This window comes from Sturnira hondurensis, unplaced genomic scaffold, assembly GCF_014824575.4.
Source record: "Sturnira hondurensis isolate 20B ecotype Veracruz unplaced genomic scaffold, ASM1482457v3 Scaffold0009125, whole genome shotgun sequence".
NCBI classification, from domain to species: domain Eukaryota; kingdom Metazoa; phylum Chordata; class Mammalia; order Chiroptera; family Phyllostomidae; genus Sturnira; species Sturnira hondurensis.
The window spans coordinates 3,588,360-3,607,447 of record NW_028081756.1 but is presented as its reverse complement, the minus strand read 5'-3'; the positions used below and the strand labels follow the sequence as shown (position 1 = coordinate 3,607,447).

The following is a 19,088-nucleotide window of genomic DNA, read 5'->3' as shown; positions in this document are numbered from 1 at the left end:
GAAAAAGCAGATGGGTATGTCCAGGTTTTAAGGAGGAGGTATGGACAAATAGGTCACACACATGACATAAAAGGAATTAAGGAGTCCTTCACACTGCATCAGAGCAAAGGAGAAGGCTACAAGAGAGCACATAAAACACAGGCCAAATGAAAAAAGAAAAAAAAAAAACCAGAATGACAACTATGCAAATATCTATAGCCAACATAATGAACATAATATCTAAAAGATGGATGTGAACCTATCAGGGAGAAAAAATAACTCAAGAAAGAGAACAATAATATCCCCTAGAGGTTCACATGATATAATTTAGAAAAGCGAAGTTGGTAAAATAAGACCAGACGATAAAACACCAGAATGAAATGAAGGAGACGAATGAAATGAAGTGCACATGACAATACATGTTGGAGACCCATCCATCACACACATTAAAACCTTAAGGACAAGAAAGCACTCCAACCCTAGACAACCTCCACTGCTGGAGGAAAAGCTGACTTGTCTTCTGAGAGATATGATTCTTTGGCCACAATAGCTCTTCTCTATGAAAAGACCCTGGGGGACAAGGGAGAAAAACACTGATGCTTCACACAACAACAGAAAAGTTTGGGAAGGTTAATGAAAGGTTCAAGATTCAACAGCAACCAATTTACTGCAAAGAAAAGAAAGTGATAATGCAGCTGTCTGCTGGTTTAGAAGGCCTTCCCAAGTCCCCCATAACAGAGAAAGTGGTGTGTGACTTAGTATGGCCCAGGGAATACATTTCCTATGTTCTGTTGCTAACTTCTAAATCCCTACAGTAAAAACACAAGCCAGCAAGTATAACAGTGCTAAAGGTTCAGCCCCAACGTCACAGTCTGATACTGTAAGCTCAAAATGAAAAAGAAATGTACAGCTAAATGAATGACTAGAAGCATTTGTTTTTGTGGCATGTTTCAATTTGTAGGGCACTTGAGTATCACAAGGATTCTCAAAAGCGATACAGCCACTTTTCGTGTTTGAGTGATTCTGGTGTTGCCCCAATTATCTCCTTTGCCAATCTCAGAGAAAGTAACAGTAAAGCAATAAATATCTATTAGACTAATGGTCTGTTCATGCACATGCATAGCAGCTTTTTTCGTAACAGCCACAATCTGAAAAGAACCCAAGTATCTTTCAATGCTTCTGCAGTCTCCCTTAGCACACAAGCTACAGAATTCAGGTTCCTCACAATCTCAACCTTTCATGAGTATTCTCATCTTCAAAATCCAATTCAAGTCTCATCTCTTCCACAAGTTCCCCAGCTTATAACTCAATCCTCTCTCAGGGTACTTACGATGGTGACTCTCACAACTGTCTAGTCTCCTCTCCCCACTTTCTGGTCATTCTGCAATAAGCACTTTGAGAGTAGGAACCATGCCCTGAAACTTTGTGCTCCCCTAACTTGGCATGCAGCCTTGGACCTAGTAAGTATTCAATCATTGCTTGTGCAAAGCAAGTTTTTCTGATGGAGTCCATAGGAAAATGCTAAGTGACATGTTTGCTTGCTAGAAGTAAAGTCCATGTCTTAGTAATTAGGTATCCAAATAAAGTATCCAAAAGACAACAGGTACAACAATAAATATTTGAATTGCATGTCTTTACCTTTGGTTCGAGGATCAGTTCTACCCGCTCATTAGCATCATCTTCCTCAGAGTCTGAGTTTCCTGCTTTTATATCTAGTTGTTCAAATGCACTGTCCAATACTCGTAAGCCATAGTTCACAGCCTCCTGAACTTTAGGAATCAGATCTACTTCTTTCTGTTCCCGGGTCTTCTCCTACAAAAAAATACCATTCAGCATGGATCTTTGATATATTGATACCACCATAATGAAACACTGTGAATGTTCTCTAAAGCCCAGATGCATACTCCAAAAAAATCTAAATGAAAAATGCAGATTCTGAGTAGATTGAGTGCAGGCTTGCGAACCAAAGCATTGCTGGTCTGACTACCAGTCAGGGCACACACCTGGGTTGCAGGCCATATCCCCAGTATGGGGTGTGCTAAAGGCAACCATACATTGATGTTTCCCTCCCTCTCTTTCTCCCTCCCTTCCCCATCTCTCTAAAAATAAATTTTAAAAATCTTTTTTAAAAAATGCAGACTCTGATGAATGCCTTAACATAGACTTTGGAGTAAGTTTAAATCCCAAGTTTATTACTTTCAGGACGTGGAACAAAGTAAAGGCCCCAGAGCTCCACATTTATCATCTATGAAAACAAAACACTACTGTGTGACAGTTCAGCTAGATAACTTAGGTAAAAGTACAGTAACAATGAATGGCGTATCACAAGCCATCAAACGGCACTTCACTTCCCTGCTACAAGGGAAGTAAAGGGCCTAGAGTTTTAGTTTCACCATAACTGTATTCCACTATCCTTGGTTAATTAATTAATGGTGATTTGGACAACTTTAAGAATTAAAACCTAGAATAAAATACCATAGTCAGAGGTGTAATTTTTAAATTACAGTTAAAAATAATAATAATTAGATAATTACAACTATTTTATAAATTTGTTTCAAACCAAGAAAGGGTTTCATCTCTAATCTACCCTGTTCATCACCCTGAGAACAATCTTCCCTACCCACCCCAGAAGTCTCTATTAAAACACCAATCTGCTAAAAATAGTCTACAGGTCTCCATTTCCTATAATAGCAGCTCTTAATGACAGTCCCTCATACATTCAACTATGTTATCAATTGTAAGAAATATTGAAAAATGTACTGTCATTCCCCCTCTTCACAAATATTCTAGAAAGTGACACACAATTATAGAAGGAACCAAACCATATAGTGTTGTTTTGAGGGCCAAAAGGAAAAGTCCAAGAAGAATTTTACACTTTATCTCAAATATGAAAGTGTTTCTAATTTAGCTTCTTTGCTTTGATTGCATCTGGTATGCTTGCTTCTAAATAGGTAACACAGTACTAAGTGTGTGGAATGTTTGTGAAATAAATATGTAGTACCTTTTTAAAAATAGTTCACTAAATACTTTCACTTTGCAATTGATTTTTGTCTTGGTATAAGAATACTATTGCATGTGCCCTGGCTGGTGTAGCTCAGTGGATTGAGCGCAGACCTGAGACTCAGACGGTAGCGGTTCGATTCTCAGTCGGGGCACATGCCTGGGTTGCAGGCCAGTTCCCTGCAGGCCAACTCCCAGCAGGGGACACACGAAAGGCAACCATACATTATTGTTTCTCTCCCTCTCTCCTTCCCTTCCCCTCTAAAGATAAATAAATAAAATCTTTTTAAAAAAAAGAATACTATTGCATGTAACAGTTAGCAAACCCTTGAATGCTATAAAAAATAGTAATATTAAGCAAACTTACGTCTAAAAAAGGCTAGGAATAGGGAGAACTGTAGCTTGTTTCTAATATCCCTTCCTAGTCTAAGAGTTTCATATGTTACAATTAAAGTTACTGATAAAGTACCAACTTTTTCAAGTGATTTATATTTTCTAAATAAGTTAGAGCTGAATCAAAGCTACTCCCATAATAAACTCAGTCACATCCCATTGTGCTTTCCTGAGTGCAAGGTACAGGGTACAACTTCTGCTAGAGTCAAGAACATTTATCTAGCCTTTGGCCTATGATGTGAGAACCCAGGAAGAATAATACAGGAAGCCACAGAGGGGGAGAAGGTAGGGACTCCTGCCCCTCAACTCCTCAGCCAGATAAAGTCCTCCAGTTTCTACCCCTCTCTCCTTAACCTTCCTCTTCATAAAATACTAGGTACCTCACCTAACTCGGAACCTTAATTTATGGCACTCTTTCCTGCTAAAGTGGCCTTAAAATCTGGCCTTTCTTTCCTTAGCTAACTAACATCTCATGCTTGAAACTTTTCTCTGCTATCTTACCCAACTAAGCTCTTTCACACCTGAACTTTCCTAACAGTCAGCAGCCATAAAGCTGACATGCTATATCCTGTCACCCCAACAAGACTGCAACCTCCTGAGATAAGTCTCTCCACATGACCAGCTCCCTGTAATCTTCCCAGAGTCAATAACATTCACTCCACCACCTTTATCCTCTATACTAACATATCCTGCAGCACTTAGGTGGCATTCCAATGGGTGTGGTCTATCCAGCATTCATCTTATTGTCACTTTTAACTGGCAGGAATAAGAAGCCAAGGGGTCATGAAAGAACTGCTTAAAAAGTCTTCGAAAAACTTACAAACTACAGCTCAGCCTCTGGCCTGTTCCTGTAGAGCCCTTTATGTAAAAATGCTTTTTATATTTTTAAAGGGAAGGGCAAAAAGGGAAAATGAATTTAAAAGAGACTAAGAAGAGACAGACCAATGGGGCCAGCAAAACCTAAAATACTTACTGACTACCCTTTTATACAAAACCTCTGCTGAACTGGGCTCTAATTCTTAAGCCAGAATGCAGGAACTTTACTATATATTTCTTAATATATTAAATTTCAGAAGTAAAAGAGTGTAATTGCGGGGCTAACAGAAGCCATCTTCCCTATTTCCCCAATATCTATACCCTGCCAGCCGCATTACAAATCTCCACCATTTTTCATTTCTAAGTCAAGAACTCAACAGAAAAGGAATATAATGCAAGTACCTGTTCCGCTTTTTCTGCCTCAGCCTTGAGAACTGGCTCCTCCACTTCTTCATCATATACACGCTATATATGGAAACAAGTTCATTTTTAAATGGTCGAAACATAATTTGGACTAAATCACACTGAAAGAATTCAGTACACAATAAAAAAAAGGATGAATTCAATATACGATAAAGACAAGGAAAAAACGATTACTTAACAAATGGCTAAGGCCACTAATCAGGGACAAAAAACACAAAGATCAGTAGTCAATTCACCAAAAACTAAGTTTAAAAAAAAAAAGAAGACACAACTGACTAGGAGACATGAAAGGAAGCTTAATCTCACTGTTGACCAAAGAATCACAAAAACAGTAAAATACCAGTTTTCACACCTTTTTATTTAACCTAATACTTAATGCTGACGGGGAAATGACACAGGCTCAAATGTGAAACTACAGAGAACATCAACTGGTTCTTACCGAAGAGGATTACCCACTCTGTAACAAGGGTTTTAACATTTTGAGCAGTAGAAATGGTAAAGGTAAAAGTTCTTTTCATTTTGTTGCTTCAGATGGTTGGTAAATTTTTATTATCCTATTGCATTTATATGAAAATATAGGACACGCCAACCAATAACTGGCCAGCAGGCCAGGCATTTTACTGCCCCATGGGCAAGGACAGTGCAGGCCTCTCTTCCAAACAGAACTATCACTCCAGCAACTCATTGTGATTTCCTCTGTTATTGCATTATTGCTAAACTACTTACTGTTTTTATAAACTCCCAAGGTAAAAGATACTTGTTATAAACAGCGGGGTGATAAAAATGTTCTGAAATTAGATACTGTTAATGGTTACAAAACTCAGTGAATATACTAAAGCCTACTGACTTGCACACTTTTAAAAAGGGTGAATTTTATGCAATGTGAACTGTATCTCAATTAAAATTAAGAAGTCATTATAAAGATATATGGAAGAGAAATATACTTTAAAATATCTCCTTCCCTATCTCCAACCTAAGCCTTGGAATAACCAGTTTAAGCTCGGTGTGTGTTCCTCTGTATTTCCTGTGGCTCTCACACAAATATATACAGACTTTTGCACATATTGAGAGTTTTCCCACCGCTCCTGCTTTAAAAAAAAATCCATAGTTCCCTGCTCCACTTTTTCACTTATTGTTCTCATAAGCCACTTTCTGGGTCAATGCATATAGGGTTGACTCAATCTTCTTAATATCTGCATAATATTCTATGGCATGAACTTAACCATAATTTATTCGACAGTACCCTACTGGTGAACATTATGGAAATCCCAGTTTTTGCTCTTGTAAACAAACTGTTGTAAACATATGCACATACATAATCTTAGACCCTGGCCTGTTATTTCTATACACTTTCCAAAATAGGATTGACATGCCCAAAGACAAAACTGTTTTTTAATCTTAACAGCTCCTTCCTGATTACTATCCACAAATCTGTGATAACATAGATGGTCACCAACGAACAATGTAATCAAGTGGCCCAGTTCCCAAACCCTTGACAGCAGGTGTTATCCACCTTTTTAAAGTATCTATCAATCTGATGAGACAGTATTATTTTTAAATGTCCGTATCTTCTGACCCAAGAATCCCACTTCCTGAAATTGACTTCCATGGGGAAAGGGATGGGGGAAGGCAGAAAACTATACTTGAACAACAATAAAATTCAGAAGTATTTAATAAAAAATAATATAAATTTTAAAAAGTAAATAAAAACAATACACAACTAAAGATATAGAAAAAAAGAAATTTAGTTCCATGAAAAATAATCACAAATGCAAACAATAAGATGTTCATGGCATCACAATTTACAGTGGAAAGTCACAAACACCAAATTTGTAATTCTATGCAATTCCAATCAAAATGCTAAGATGATTTTCTGTGGAACTTAGCAAGATAATTCTCAAATTCACACAGAAGAGTAAAAAGCCAAGGATAACCATGACAATTCTGAATAAAAAGATGCCATGGGGACTTGCCCTTTTGAGAATGTGATACTGGCATACAGCAGATTAACATAATAAAAGACAGAGGCCAGAATTACATTTAAGCCTAATTTTATATTCACATAAAGACATGTGCACGTACATGCATTCATATACTAAGTCAGTGAGGAAAACAGCTATCCAATAAAGGTCAACCATATGGGAGAAAAAATGAGATCCCTCTCATAGTATACATATACATTCATACACATTCACAAATATACACTCCTCAGGTAAGAAGGATAAAAAGGCAGAGATATAAAGGAGCCCTCACCTAAAAGTTTAAAATTAAGGAAAAAAATTAGGAGTTGGTGTCTTTAAAGCAAATATATCAATATATTAAAATCTGTTAATGCAGGATGGTGTATATCATCAGCATCTGTTGTTCTAAGCATATAAAATACTTCACTTAAAAATTTTAATTTTGTAAGACTGTTAAATAAATTGTGATCTAGCCATATAGCCAAGTAAGAATAAAAATTAAGTTTACAAAAGCCTTTATAGATGTGTTAAAATGCTTATAAAATAATAAACTGATATTAAGAAAAATCCAGGCTGTAAATATACACATATACATAGTAATCTAGAAAAGGCTGAAGTTTTTAAAAAAAGACCAAAAAGAAATACGTCAAAATATTTCATGGTTGATTAATTGGAATGGGAGAATTATAGCTGATTATTTTTGTAGTTAATATTTCTAAACTTAAAATTTTTTATCTATACCAATCTCTTCTACAATGAATGTTCAATACTTTTATAACAAGAAAGGAAAATAAACTAAAGTCCAATGTCTGCATGGGAAATAGATTTGGAATATATATACCAAAATGTTGAGCAGCTCCCCACTAGCTGACAAAATTTCAGATGCTTCTTTTTCCTAATTGTTCAATAAAGATCAGAAATTGGGAAGTAATTTTCAAACACACAAAGAAACAAATAAGTAATCCTTAAAATTAGGACTTTAAGACATAGCAGCTTCAGAATTTAAATAAGACCATTTTCACCCTGGCTGGCAGAGCTCAGTGGATTAAGTGTGGGCTGCGAACCAGAGGGTGGCTGGTTCAATTCCCAGTCAGGGCACATGCCTGGGTTGCAGGCCAGATCCCCAGTGGGAGCCACGTGAGACGCAACCACATATTGGTATGTCTCTCCCTTTCTTTCTCCCTCCCTTCCCTTCTCTCCAAAAATAAATAAAATCTTTAAAATCAATAAATAAACGAGACCATTTTCCCTAAAAGACAGAGATTCACGTTGAAGTCTGAACAGCACCAACGCCCTACTTTTTTTTCCCCTGCCTCTTAGTAAAAATTACCTCACAAGACATCAATAGCCTGCAGCTGGAAAGTCAAACATGACATCTAAGAAAGCAACCAGAAAATCCATAAAACCCATGGAAAATTCTGAAAGTAACCAGGACTGTGCATCTCAAGTACTTAGTACACAGCAGATAATCAATGCTAACTTCCACCACCCTTATTCACTCACAGGTTCATGTGTTTTTTGACCATTTTAAAATCAGGTAACCAGAATTTTAAAATATCTTGGGTATTTCCACTCAAAGAATCTTTTCCTCATTTGAGGAGACATGGTAAGAGGTGAAGCTGGGGGATTAGAGAGAAGGGGACCAGGGACAACAGTTTCTAAACAGATTACATACATAGCCCTGTTCCTTTTCATTTATGTGTTCTTTCAGTCATTCATTAAAATGAGTCCCTATATTCACCGAGTCCCTATATACCAGGTTTGTGCTGAGCCCAAGGAATAAAACAGCAAAAATATGGGGCTTGATTCAGTTAGGGAAATTTGCTGCACATCAACATATGTAAAATTATAATCTTGGGAAATGCTACTAAAGTTATTAACTAGGTCAATTTATGTTTTAAGACAAAATTCCTAAATTAAAAGATTAATTATTAAGAATTATGTCCCCTTCTGTTAACACATTGAAGCATTTTGTTAATTAGCATTTCTCCACCTTTAGACTCTCCTCCAAAGCCTTTACTAAAGGTACTAATTTCTCTTGCCCTACAAAGTCCTGAATGCTGTTCAGTTTCACCAATTCCATAACGCAGTTTACAATCTTGTAGCTGCCTCTGAGATTAATTACTAAAACTCAGAAACCTACCTGACTTTGAATGTCATTCTAATAGACCATGAAACTAAATGGCACCATTACTCAAGCCAGAATTATTATACATGAGTACCAATGTCAGATTTGAAAAAATACATAAAGAGCCAAATTACTGCCAAATATAAGATCAGCCTGTAGGTATTTTGAGAGTTTTAGGTGTACTCTCGACATCATCATATTATACAGGTCTGCAAGGCAGTTAAATTTGGCAGTGGCCAGACTCATCCACAGGGGAACTTTGGCTACAGACTTGAAAGGGAAGAGATACAAAGAACAGATGGATGGATGGAAAATGGGAATCCAAGAAGTAAAAAGAAACAAAAAGCAACTACCAAAAAAAAATCAATAAAAACAAGACACACACAAACCTAGATCATGGAAAACTCACAATCTAAGAAAACTTGGACAAAAAAGAAGAGCCAAAAAGAAAACCGGAAGACTATGATTCAGAAAAAGAAGTTTATGCTGTCCCTCAACCCAAGTATCAGTCTGGTACCAATACAGGGCCAATTTGGTACAAACTCTTTGGGCAAAAAAGAAACCTCTCGACTTTATTCCTTGCCCAGTCTAAGGCTGCAACACTGACTGCAGAGAAGAACCAAGTGCCTGACCCAGCAGAATGAGACCAAGTATACACATTTAAAAGGACACCAACTTCAGCCTGATGAAAAAGTGATGGGATTGCACATACCAGTAAAGACAAGAATCCTGTAAACTAGCTCTTTCAGTGAGAAAGATGCTCAGGAACAAGCAGGGATAATCTGTGTAGGCAACCAGAATATGACTATAGATTTTACTAGAATACTTGTTATATTTTAAACTTACTGGTAAAGGAATCTCTAAGATCTTTATTTTATGTATAGTTCCCTCCTCAAAAGGCTAGTCATGGCATTTCAACCTGAACTACTTAAAAATGCACAGACATACTACATAAGATACCTGTATAACAATATATGGTATATTCTTAAGAATTCAGAATCGTGGGCTTTTTAAAATCTTGCAATTATGAAAGTATTTTCTATTACTTTACATCTAACAATTTTAGGGAACAGCCTACTTTGTTAATCTTCTTTCACAGACTAATTAATGCTAATACTCAGGAAGTTAGTCCCCCTATGAGAAATATAGATCAGTTTAAAACCTTTCTCTCCACCCTCATCTCTTTACGAGTCTCACCTCCACTCACTGTGTTCCAAGCCCTACTCCTTTCTATTCTAGAATTACACTATTATGGAACCTTGTGACCTTCTGTAAGGAGAGGCTCTACATAATTTATGTATGTATTCCTAGGACCTAGCACTTAACAGAAATGCAATATAGACAAAATTACACATGGTGTTACAGCTCAGGTTCAATTTTCATAACAAAATGTTAATTAAGAATATTACAGCCGTGGCTGGTGTAGCTCAGCGGATTGAGCGCGGGCCTGTGAAACACACGATCGCGGTTCGATTCCCAGTCAGGGCACATGCCTGGGTTGCAGGCCAGGTCCCCAGCAGGGGACTCACAAAAGGCAACCGTACATTGATATTTCTATCCCTCTCTCCTTCCCTTCCCCTCTAAAGATAAATAAATAAAATCTTTTTTTAAAAAAAGAATATTACAAGCAAATACATACATGCCTTTATAATTTAATAGAACATAATGGAACAATCAGTAAGTTTAGTCACATGTTGGTGGGTCTTCTGTTCTCTTTACAGAACATGCCACAACAAGGTTTGTTTGAGTGCCATGCAATTCAACACAACTGCTGACTACTCTCAAAACTAAAAAGGGAATGAGAAAGACAAGAATGATAAAAACCTAATTTTATCATTGTTTTTAAAAAACTTTGTAAAAACTTTATTATTTTTTAAAAAGGAATTAACCCTAGAGAAAGAAGCTTAAATTGCCAAGAACCACCACTTTCATCAAAATTTATAAGGCAAATTAATAATAGGTCCCACAATATCACAATGACTCTTGGAGACCTCAAAAAAGCATTATTTTTAAGCCTGATGTAACTAAGTAACTCACATTCTCAATGAACTGGGTATTGGACAGCATAAGGAAGTCATTGAAGACATTATGTAGGCGACAATCTGTGGCTTTAGTTTCCCGAATTAGTCCATCCACTTGTTTCTTGATTTCATGGGTCCTAGAAATAGTCTGCTGTGAAAATTCCTGTAGAAACTGTAGTAGCTATTTAAAAAATAAAGATACATAAGTATCAATATTACATGCATCAATTGTGTCAAAACAAAAAGCCCATTTCCTTTCACCTTTGTGTGTGAATGCTAGAATGTACAAGGGATGCTGGTTTTGTCAGTAGTAAGGCCAAGTGGCATTGAAAAAATGTTTAAAAGCTTGTCAAAACAATGGTAAATGGTCAATAAACATTTGCTATTTCATTTCTGGAGGAATTTTTAAAGTCCTGTTTGTCACTCTACAGGGGTCACATACAAAGGGTAAAATAACAAATCACTACTTTTAAAAAATCTTATTCTTACGTGACTTTACAATCACAGTTCTGAGCTTCCTGGGTCACCACCTGAAGGACCCCATTCAAGATTAACCATATACGGGATGGGTTGGGGTAATAGACAGAAAACTGTACTTGAAAAATAATTAAATAAAAAAATTGGGGGAAAAAAATTAACCATATACTGACTTGTCTACAGTCCCACTAGTCCAGGGTCCCTCATGGAGCCGCCTCACTGGTGCCACAGCAAACCCACAGGGCAGGGAAAATCTATCTGCCCCCTTCAGAAAGAGAAGCCTGCGTCTAGATCACAGTCCGAGTGGAAGCACTACGGTCCGAGGCCGACAGGCCCACCTTCAACCTGGGCCCTGCCACAGTGGAGTTTTCGAAGGTGAGTAGGGATATGTGTTATTAAGTAGACGGGTGGCAATGGAAGGTCTGGATTGGAGGGCAAATCTGGGCTCCAGTTTTCCCACTCGCAGGCAGAGCGTCCCCCAAGGCAACCCACCCATCCCTCCCGCCCAGTCCCTGGGGTCAGCCTCTCACGCCTGCGTCCGCTGCCAGCGACCAGCTCTGGCTGCTCCTACGGATCTCCTCCACTGACCAGGGCCGCTCCCACACGGGATCGGAAGCCGGCGCTCGTTCCTGGCTCAGGGTCGTCCGATTCGTCTGAAGCTGGAGGATAAGAAAAGAGGCTGACTTCGGGAAGGCCAATGACCCGGACCCGCCAGGCCCTACCCGGGCCTGCAGCCCTCACCGTCCCAGCCATGCTCTTCTGTAAAGACTGCACCGGCCCAAGAGAGGAGATCCCCAGAAGCCGAGTCTCCCTACTCGCGACCAGGTTTCACGTGACCAGGCCGCACGTGACCGGAACCGCACGTGACTTGACTGTGGCACCGCCCTTAGGAAGTTGCGCAGTCGCAGCTGTAGTTAGAAAGTTTGTAGCTGGCAAAGGACTAGGAAGCTAGTGGAGAGTTGTATTGACGCTAGGGGGCGCTAAAGGGCATGCATCCGCCTGCGTGCATATCAGCAGTAGGACTTAGGTGGAAAAGCCTGCTTCCAAAAGGAGTTTGTGTGGAACAGCCGTACTTGGGGCTTTAGACTTCAGGGATATGGACAGAGGGAGAGCCCTCCCTCGTCACGCCTGTTTCTTGCTGCTGGTTCGCTGCTTGTCGCGGGGTTGGCACACAGGCACTCAGTAAACAGGCAATGATGGCCCTGTCTGGCCATCATCATGTTTTGATGCCATGCTGGGTTTTAACTCACTGTGTAGGGCTTGCTTAAAATTCGTTATTCTCTATGAGTATTACACCCAAGTTCAAATCCAGTCTAACCATGTAACAGGCAAAAACCTTTTTTAATCTGATCCCTGCCAGCAGCCCATCCTCAATTCTCCCAGCTTTCTAGTGCTCCGTGACCTGGTCTGTGTCATACTTATTCTAAGTTCCTTGTTCTGAGACCCCTCCAGTGACAGACAACTCACTTTTAAAAACCAAGATGCTATCAAGCTAGTGTGGCTTAGTGGATTGAGAATGGGCCTGTGAACCAAAGGGTCACTGGTTCAATTCCCCATCAGGGTACATGCCTGGGTTGTGGGCGGGGTCCCCAGTAGGAGGCATGCAGAGGGAAGGGGGGCAGCCACACACTGATGTTTCTCTCCCTTTCTCTCTTCCTCTCTGTCTAAAAGTAAATAAATAAAATATTTTTTAAAAAATAGGGAAGTGTCTGTTCAAGTCTTTTGCCAAGTGCTGGAAGCAACCTAGGTGCCCATCACTAAATGAATTGATTAAAAAAAAAAAAAAACCATGGTAGATTTAGTCAATGTAAATGTACTACTGCAGCAGAGAAAAAGAAGGGGCTCCGACCCTTTGTGACAGTGTGGATGGAACTAGAAAGTATTATGCTAAATGAAATAAGCCAGGCAGTGAGGGACAAATACCATATGATCTCACCTCTAACTGAAACCTGATTAAAAGAAAAAAAAGTAAGCAAAATATAATCAGAGACATTGAAATTAAGAACAATCTGACAGTAACCATAGGGAAGGCGGGAGGGGATAATGAGAAGAAGGGGGAAAGGGTTTTCAGGAACAACTATAAAGGACACATGGACAAAACTAAGGGGGTGAGGAAGCAAGGAAAGAAGGAGGGTTCGGCTGGGGTGGAGAGTAAACACAGACTACTGTAATTGAACAAAAATAAAATAATATTTTTAAAAAATAGCCCTGGCTGGTGTAGTTCAGTGGATTGAACACAGGCCTGTGAAGCAAAGGGTTGCTAGTTCGATTCCCAGTCAGGGCACATGCCTGGGTCGCAGGCCAGGTCCCCAGTAGGGGATACATGAGAGGCAACCACACATTGATGTTTCTCTCCCACTCTTTCTCCTTCCCTTACTCTCTCTCTAAGAAATAAATAAGTAAAATATTTTTTTAAAAATAGAGATCCCTGATAACTTCCACTCCTGTGTGCTCCAGGGTCAGTAATTTAACCTACTTGAGATTTCTTCCTTAGTAAAAGTGATGACACTTGTACAATAGTTAGCTTGGTGCCTTGCATATGGAGAGCATTAAACTATTACTCATCCAAGAAAGGAACAAAGGAACCTTTCCATTTGCCACATGGTGAGATTAAACAGTACTACTCAGCCATTAAAAAGAAAGAAAGAAACCTTGCTGTTTGCAACAACATAGATAGACCTAATTGGGTTATGCTAAGTGAAATAACTAAAAGAGAGAGAGACAAATATATGTGAACAAATGAACAAACAAAATAAAACAGAAACAAACTTGTAGATGCAAAGAGCAAACTGTCGGTTGGCAGATTGGATATGGTTGGGGTTTGAGTGAGAAAGGTGAAATAAGGGGATTTTTTTCGGTACAAAAAAAAAAGGATTAAGCGGTACAAATTACCAGTTATAAAATAAGTCACAGTAATGTAATATATGGAATAAGGAATATAGTCAATATCATATTAACTACATATGGTAACAGGTGGATAATAGGCATATAGTGGTGGTCACTTTATAAACTATATAAATGTCTCATTACTATATTGTATAACTGAAACTAATGCAACAGTGTATGTCAACTATAATTGACAAATAAAATTTCTTTTTAAAATATATTTTATTGATTATGCCATTACAGTTGTCCCACTTCCCCTCCTTCATTCCCCTCCACCCTGCACACCACCTCCCCCTCACACCTCCCCCTTTTGTTCATGTCCATGTGTCCTAAGTTTTTTAGCTTCTACATTTCCCACACTACTCTTGCCATCCCTCTGTCTATTGTTCTCCCCACCATCTCTGCTACTTATTTTCTGTACCTTCTCCCCACTCTCCTCCTCTCACTCCCCTGTTGCTAACCCTCCATGTGATCTCCATTTCTGTGGCTCCACTCCTGTTTTAGCTGTCCTCTTAGTTTGCTTTTATTTTAGGTATGGTTGCTAATAACTGTGAATTTGCTGTCCTTTCACTGTTCATATTTTTATCTTCTTTTTCTTAGATAAGTCCCTTTAACATTTCATATAATAAGGGCTTGTGATGATGAACTCCTTGAACTTGACCTTATCTGAAAAGCTCTTTATCTGCCCTTCCATTCTAAATGAAAACTTTGCTGGATAGAGCAATCTTGGATGTAGATTTTTGCCTTTCATGACTTGGAATACTTTTTTTCCAGCCACTTCTTGCCTGTAAGGTCTCTTTTGAGAAATCCGCTGACAGTCTGATGGGAACTCCTTTGTATGTGACTGTCCCCTTATCTCTTGATGCTTCTAGAATTCTCTCCTTCATTTTACTCTTGGCTAATGTAATTATGATGTGCCTTGGTGTGTTCTTCCTTGGGTCCAACTTCTTTGGGACTCTCTGAGCTTCCTGGATTTCCTGGAAATCTATTTCCTTTGCCAGATTGGGAAAGCTCTCCTCTATTATTTGGTCAAATAAGTTTTCCACTTGTTGCTGTTCCTCTTTCCCTTCTGGCACCCCTATAATTCAGATGTTAGGACATTTAAAGATGTCCTGGAGGTTTCTAAGCCTCTCCTCACTTTTTTTGAATTCTTGTTTCTTCATTCTTTTCTGTTGGTCATTTTTTTTCCTTCTGGGCCACTCCATTGTTTTGAGTCCCAGTTTCCTTCCCATCACTATTGGTTCCCTGTGTATTTTCCTTCATTTCACTTAGTGTAGCCTTCATTTTTTCATCTTATTTGAGACCAAAATCAACCAGTTCTGTGAGCATCCTGATCACCAGTATTTTGAACTGTGCATCTGATAGGTTGGCTATTTCTTGCTCACTTAAAAGTATTGGCCCTCGGGCTTTGGTTTGTTCTTGTGTTTGAGCCACATTTTTTTTGGTCAGGTAGCACCTGTTACATATGAGTGGCAGAGCCTTAGGTGTTCACGAGGGCAGGGCAACCCAGTCAACCCAGTTGCTGTGTTGTGATATTGTATGTGGAGACGAGGTCAGAGAGGGAACAATGGCGCTTGCTCTGCTGTCTCTTGGATTTCAGTCCCCTCTGCCACTTCCCACAAGCAAATTGTGCCCATCTAGGGCTGGTCCCCATCTGGGTGGGCTTGTGTATGTTCTAGGACCCTGTGGGTCTCTCCATCGAACTCTCCTGTGAGGCTGGGAGTCGCTCCCAGCACCTCAATCCCCACAAGTGCTTTTTAAAAATGTTTTATTTATTTATCTTTAGAGGGGGAGGGAAGGAGAGAAATATCAATATATGGTTGCCTCTTGTGAGTCCCCTGCTGGGAACTGGCCTGCAACCTAGGCATATGCCCTGACTGGGAGTCAAATCATGATCATGTGGTTCACAGGCCCATGCTCAATCCACTGAGGTACACCAGCGAGGGCACCCACAAGTGTTTTCAATTGGTGCTTTTAGGCTTTATTTCCCATTGCTGGGGCCTGGGTTTCACAGTCTGTCTCACTGCCCATTTTTGCCTGGTTTATCTGCACGCAAATGTGTGTCTGCAGTCAGCCAGTGGCCTTGCTGGCCTCACTGGGTCTGATCATTTCCTCCCTGCTAGGAGTCCTCTAGCCCCGTGCTGCCTGCACACTTGGGTCTGCCAACCACCGCTTTTTCCTGCCTCCACCCCTCTCCGCCAACCACCAACTCCTCCCCTCTTACCAGTCTGGATGAATGGTTCGTTGACTTCCGTACAGTTCAATTTTCTGTCTGTTCTGGTTGTGTCTTTATTTCTAGATCTATGGTGTCCTTAAATTTGGTTGTGCGGGGAGGCATAGTGTTTCAACCTATGCATCCATCTTGGCCAAAAGTCTAAATTTCTTTAAAAACATAGATTTTTATCACTTCTCCTATGCCCTTTATTTGTCCAACTCTTGGACTTTTTTTGTTTTAGCCTCTGAAAGTCTTTCCTGATTGTCCCAAGTATAGTTTAATTGCCCCCTCAATTTTTTTATACCTTTGTAAAAATATTAACCATGAAGTGTGACACTGTATTGTTATTTATTTAAATATTTGTCTCCCTTTGATAGCTAACATTTATGAAGTGCTCAGTGTTTAACAAATACTTGAATACATATTAATTAATTTAATTCTCACAATTACTTCATAAGGTAGGCACTATTATCCCAGGGTTATAGTTGAGAACACCGGGACATGGGTAGTATAAGTAACTTACTCAGGGTTAGAAAATCAGTAAAGAATCAGAGCCAGGAACCACATGATTAGCCACTGTTTTATACGATAGCTGGACCTTTACTGTACTATACAAGGTTAATTGCTTATGTCTATTGCTAGGTGAAAATTGTACTTCTTTCAACATATAGTTCAGTGATGCGGAGTCAGTCCCAGGACTTGTATCAAGATGAAGCCTTTTGGCTCTGGCTGGTATGGCTTAGTGGTTTGAGTGGCAGCCTGTTAACCAAAAGGTTGCTAGTTCCATTCCCAGTTGGGGTACATACCTGGGTTGCCAGCTGGTTCCCCAGTTGCAGGTGTGCAAACTAATGTGGATGATTCCTTCTCTTTGTCTCTCCCTTCCCCTCTCTCTGAAAATAATAAAATCTTTAAAGAGGAAAAAAAGATGTAACCATTTGTGCTTTAGCTCAATTCAAAAGTTTAGTTTCACATGAAGGAGGTATGTTAGCTCAGCTTCCTAGAAGCCACTCAGCTCCATTATAGATTGCTCTTTCAACAATGGTACCTCCATTTTTCTATTTTTAAAAAATATTTCCTTTTTTGGAATGAGATTTTTCCTTAGAGAGCATCAATGTTTAATCATTAGGAAGCACCATTAAAAAAGCCACATTGTTCATCCATTGCCAGGAAGTCTCATTCCTGGAATGTCATATCCCATGTAGGAGAGAAAGAAGTTTCCTGAGCATCAAAAGCAGAACTAAGTCACATAGTTCTCAGATCAAAAATTTTTGTGTGCAGATGGTCTCAGTGGTTTATCATTATTTGTATTGTGGCTGGTAGTCATTCAATTCACGTGGTAAGACACATAAGTATGTATAATCACAAACCCCAATATGATTAAAGCCTGTAATATAGAATAAAGGCAGGTGTTTATTCCTGTAGCCAGTCAACTAAATAACTCTGCCCAATCCCAATTTATAGGATAGTGTTTTGTCAGTTCTAAGATTTTAATGTACTGATTCAGAACCTCAAGCTGTTTTTACCACTTTAACTGATTTGTTGACATAGAAGCAACATCTCTTTCCTAAATACCATCTAGTTGGATGGCTAACACATCTAGAGCCCTATGGTTTTGTAGTATTACTTCAGCCAGACTACTGTCAATTATTCCCTGTTGTCAAGAGCAGTTGCAGTGGTGTTCCATTATTGTGCCACAAGAATATATTTTTGATAGACTTTTTAAATTCAGCTACTCCATATCAAGAAAGGAATGCCCTAGCCAAGACATGCTCAAAGCCTTGCTTATCTATTATGGAGCTTCAGTTAGACAGAGGACTGAAAATACATACCATAAATCCCAGTTGCAATACCAGTTGCAATTGCTTAGTTTGGTTGAACTTTATAGACAAAAGAGTTTAGTTTAGGGATAATGGTAGAAGAAGGGAGAATCTTTCTGGTGGCAGCACCAATACTAACATAATATCACATCTGCCTCACTATTGGGTTGGCAAGGTGACATATATTTGAATCCCACACACCCTCAAGTGAGAGCAAGTAATTAGGTCCTTCAACTCAAGACTGTGAAGGAAGTATTAAGTCCTATTTCTGTGGCAGGGGCTTCATGGTCTCCATATGTTAGACATGAGCACAGTGGACATACTGCAGAATCAGCCAGACTTTACAGATTGTATGATTTGTTTACAAACAAACCTGTTTATAAACAGATTGAATAATTTATCCTGTGAAATGATTTCCCAGTTACAATGCAGATCTGAGGGGATTCCTCAAAAGGGAGCAAACTTCTCCAGGGGTATTTTACTTGTTGCTGAGGCTGTGGCTCTGAGACATGGGAGAAAACATACAAATCATCACTAACACGTATTTATATCCTTGACTAGGGGGAAACGGAATAAAGTCTGTTTGCCAGACCATAAAGAGAACTGAAAGCAGGGGAAACACCTTGCAGAGGTATAAATAAGTTTCTCAGGGTTGCAAAAGTGAAAAAGGATACTCCTTTTCTTCATTTTACACATAAGATCTCAGAAAGTGGATAGCTCAAGGGGGTCACAGAAGAGCTTTAACAAACTAGAAGCTGCAGGGTTCATTGTGTCCCTGAACATTACCTAAAGTATAATTTTTCCAGTCTCCTTACATAAAAGGAAAACTTCCCAGCAGACAGACACACACCTTTGTTTAACAAGGTGCTAAAAACCTGCTATTTTCAGGAGAGGGTACCACCATCATTAGTTCACAGCCCAGTACAGCAGACCCTTTTCACACCTTAAGGTTCTGGCACCTGGTGAATACTA

At 39.2% G+C, this 19,088-nt stretch overlaps 1 protein-coding gene across 10 annotated transcripts in view; it reads right to left on the bottom strand.

The window, feature by feature from the left end:
• Nucleotides 1-12,037, bottom strand: part of LOC118994137 (WASH complex subunit 2C) — a 77,380-nt gene extending 65,343 nt beyond the window's left edge. For 5 of the 10 annotated variants that reach the window (XM_037056695.1, XM_037056697.1, XM_037056700.1 and 2 more), the window contains exons 1-5: nt 11,940-12,033; nt 11,729-11,857; nt 10,738-10,902; nt 4,591-4,653; nt 1,618-1,791 (exon numbers count right to left, since the gene is read on the bottom strand). In XM_037056695.1, the coding sequence (XP_036912590.1) occupies nt 1,618-1,791; nt 4,591-4,653; nt 10,738-10,902; nt 11,729-11,857; nt 11,940-11,951 (543 nt within the window). In that variant the 5' untranslated portion in view covers nt 11,952-12,033. Of the gene's footprint in view, nt 1-1,617; nt 1,792-4,590; nt 4,654-10,737; nt 10,903-11,728; nt 11,858-11,939 lie in introns of those variants that run through there. The other 5 variants (XM_037056701.1, XM_037056699.1, XM_037056696.1 and 2 more) reach the window with 4 other exon arrangements.
• Between the last annotated feature and the right edge of the window lie 7,051 nt (nt 12,038-19,088).